Genomic DNA, 2,467 nt, shown 5'->3' on the forward strand with positions numbered 1-2,467 from the left:
TGAGCGTAGAAAATGCAGTTTCACACAGGTACGTAGATCCAAACATTGTTAGAACCCGAAGAGCCTGATGTGAGATCAGAGGGTACACAGAATGGTATTTAATCCAGAATGTCTCCAAATCCAAATCGTTGAATTCATCCTTAGCTGTGGAATTAAACTTTAACTCAAGAAACTCCTCTTGAATTTCCTCAGCAACATTAGCGAATTCACACTGAAAAGGATTCCTAATGAATTTTCAGGATTCACGCATGTCATCTATGTCTGGAAGGTATTTCGTGAATTCTGCTTTCAAGCTGCTTAGAGTGATTATAAGGATCTTTAACTCAGGGTCAAGGTTACCATGAGCGAGCCCAGAATCTAAGTTCCTAAAACTGGCTGCATTTCCCTGCTGAATTCGACATTTCCAGAGGTCGAGTTTGGCCATGAAAGTTCGAATGGTGTCGTGGTGAGAGATGATGTGGATATTTTTCCCTTGTAGTTTAAGGTTCACTGCATTCAAAGATTCAAAAATATCCACCAAGTAAGCTAGAATTATCTGAAAGCTGTCAGACTTGAATTTGTCATGAAGGGCTGCCTTCTGCTGTGAATCTAGAAATATTATTACTTCTTCTCGTAGCTCATAAAGCCTTTCAAGCATGTTTCCTTTTGATAACCATCGTATGTTTGTGTGAAAAAGCAGGGCTTCATGTTCAGAATCCATATCCTTAAACAATAATTTGAAGAGACGACTGTTTAAGGCTCCAGATTTGATGAAATTTACTACCTTTATAGCCACGTTTAGAACATCCCTCATTTCATCAGGCAAAGTTCTGGATGCTAAAGATTCACGGTGAATTATGCAGTGTGTACTTATTACAGAAGGATTTTTTTTCTTTCACCTTTGTGATGAACCCAGAACGCAGGCCAACCATGGCTGGGGCTCCATCAGTACACACCCCTATTAGTGAGTCCCAAGAAAGTTTATTTTCCTTAAAAAAAGTCTGATGTAACTTTAAAAATGGCTTCTGCTGTTGTACAAGTTTCCATGGGGCAACAAAACAAAATTTCCTCCTTTATATTGTTGCCTGACACAAAACGAGCATACATCAAGAACTGAGCACACTGAGCGATATCGGTCGTTTCATCACACTGGCTTGCAAAAACAGGCGAGGCTCTTACTAGTTCGAGTGTTTGTTCTTTGATATCTTGAGACAGTTCATGGATCCTTCTCTGGACTGTATCGTTTGACAGGGAAATTTGGAAAGCTTATTTGCACTTTCTTTACCAAGAATGAGTTGAGCTGCACATAGTATACTTGGCTTTATGAGAGTCTCTCCAATGTTATGGCTCTTCTTGCTCTTTGCAATCAACATGGAAATTTCATAATAAGCCTCAACAACCTTTGATGATTGTTGTCGAAATACCCCGCTGTCATCCATTTTCACTTGCTTCAAGGTGTGTTTTTTTGTTTCAAAGAATGCCTTTGGCTTGTCAACTAGACCAGGATGTGCTGTTTGCAGGTGGCGTTCCAAGCGTGAGGGTCGCATTCCATCATTGCTCAGAGTCTTGTAACATATCACGCACTGTGGGACCTCTGTGTCACCCTTTCGGAGGGACACAAATCCAAAACGAATATAATCTTCGTTATACTTCCGCTTCTTGGCACTCATTGCAACGTAGTTGGAGTGAAACTGACAAAACGTATCTGCGATCAAGATAATATGCATTTGTAAATTAAGGTATTTTTCACCTCTTGATGATAACCACCACAGTATGATTATCACAGCTACATGATCAATGAGTGAGAAGGACAGAGAAAGAGGGAGAAAGATATATCCAAAATTTTTTGAAAATTTTGAGGCTAAACACGAGATTGGCAGAAAATTGAGACAATATAAGAAATACATCCAGCCTTGGACGTTAAATTAACCTTGAAGGAAAAGAAGAAGGAAAAAAGGAGAGGAAATAAATATATATATATATATATATATATATATATATATATATATATATATATATATATATATATATATATATAGAGAGAGAGAGAGAGAGAGAGAGAGAGAGAGAGAGAGAGAGAGAGAGAGAGAGAGAGAAAGAGAGAGAGAGAGAGAGAGAGAGAGAGAGAGAGAGGGGGGGGGGGGAGAGAGAGAGAGACATTTATAACTAAATTTTATATACACACACACATATATATATATATATATATATATATATATATATATATATATATATATATATAATATATATATATATATATATATATATATATATATATATATATATATATATACACGAATCTCTCTCTCTCTCTAATACAGCCTTATATATATATATATATATATATATATATATATATATATATATATATATATATATATATATATATATATATATATATATATATATATACACACACATGAATCTCTTTCTCTCTCTCTCTCTCTCTCTCTCTCTCTAATGCAGCCCTACTCGCTGACTCTACCTC

General features: G+C 36.1%; 1 protein-coding gene across 1 annotated transcript; it reads right to left on the bottom strand.

Moving 5' to 3' along the window:
- Positions 1-235: 235 nt before the first annotated feature.
- Positions 236-1,649, bottom strand: LOC137628597 (zinc finger BED domain-containing protein 5-like). The gene is made up of 2 exons (XM_068359751.1): positions 1,265-1,649; positions 236-489 (listed from the first exon to the last, which is right to left on the bottom strand). The coding sequence occupies exons 1-2, from the start codon at positions 1,647-1,649 to the stop codon at positions 236-238; spliced, it is 639 nt and encodes a 212-aa protein (XP_068215852.1).
- Between the last annotated feature and the right edge of the window lie 818 nt (positions 1,650-2,467).

This window comes from Palaemon carinicauda, chromosome 36, assembly GCF_036898095.1.
Source record: "Palaemon carinicauda isolate YSFRI2023 chromosome 36, ASM3689809v2, whole genome shotgun sequence".
Lineage (NCBI taxonomy): Eukaryota > Metazoa > Arthropoda > Malacostraca > Decapoda > Palaemonidae > Palaemon > Palaemon carinicauda.

Excerpts from the sequence above, each read along its gene's own strand:
- LOC137628597 (XM_068359751.1), bottom strand. The coding sequence starts at position 1,649 with ATGAGTGCCAAGAAGCGGAAGTATAACGAAGATTATATTCGTTTTGGA. Across the intron at positions 490-1,264 it reads TGCAGCTCAACTCATTCTTG|TGAACCTTAAACTACAAGGG; the intron begins GTAAAGAAAGTG and ends CTTTGAATGCAG.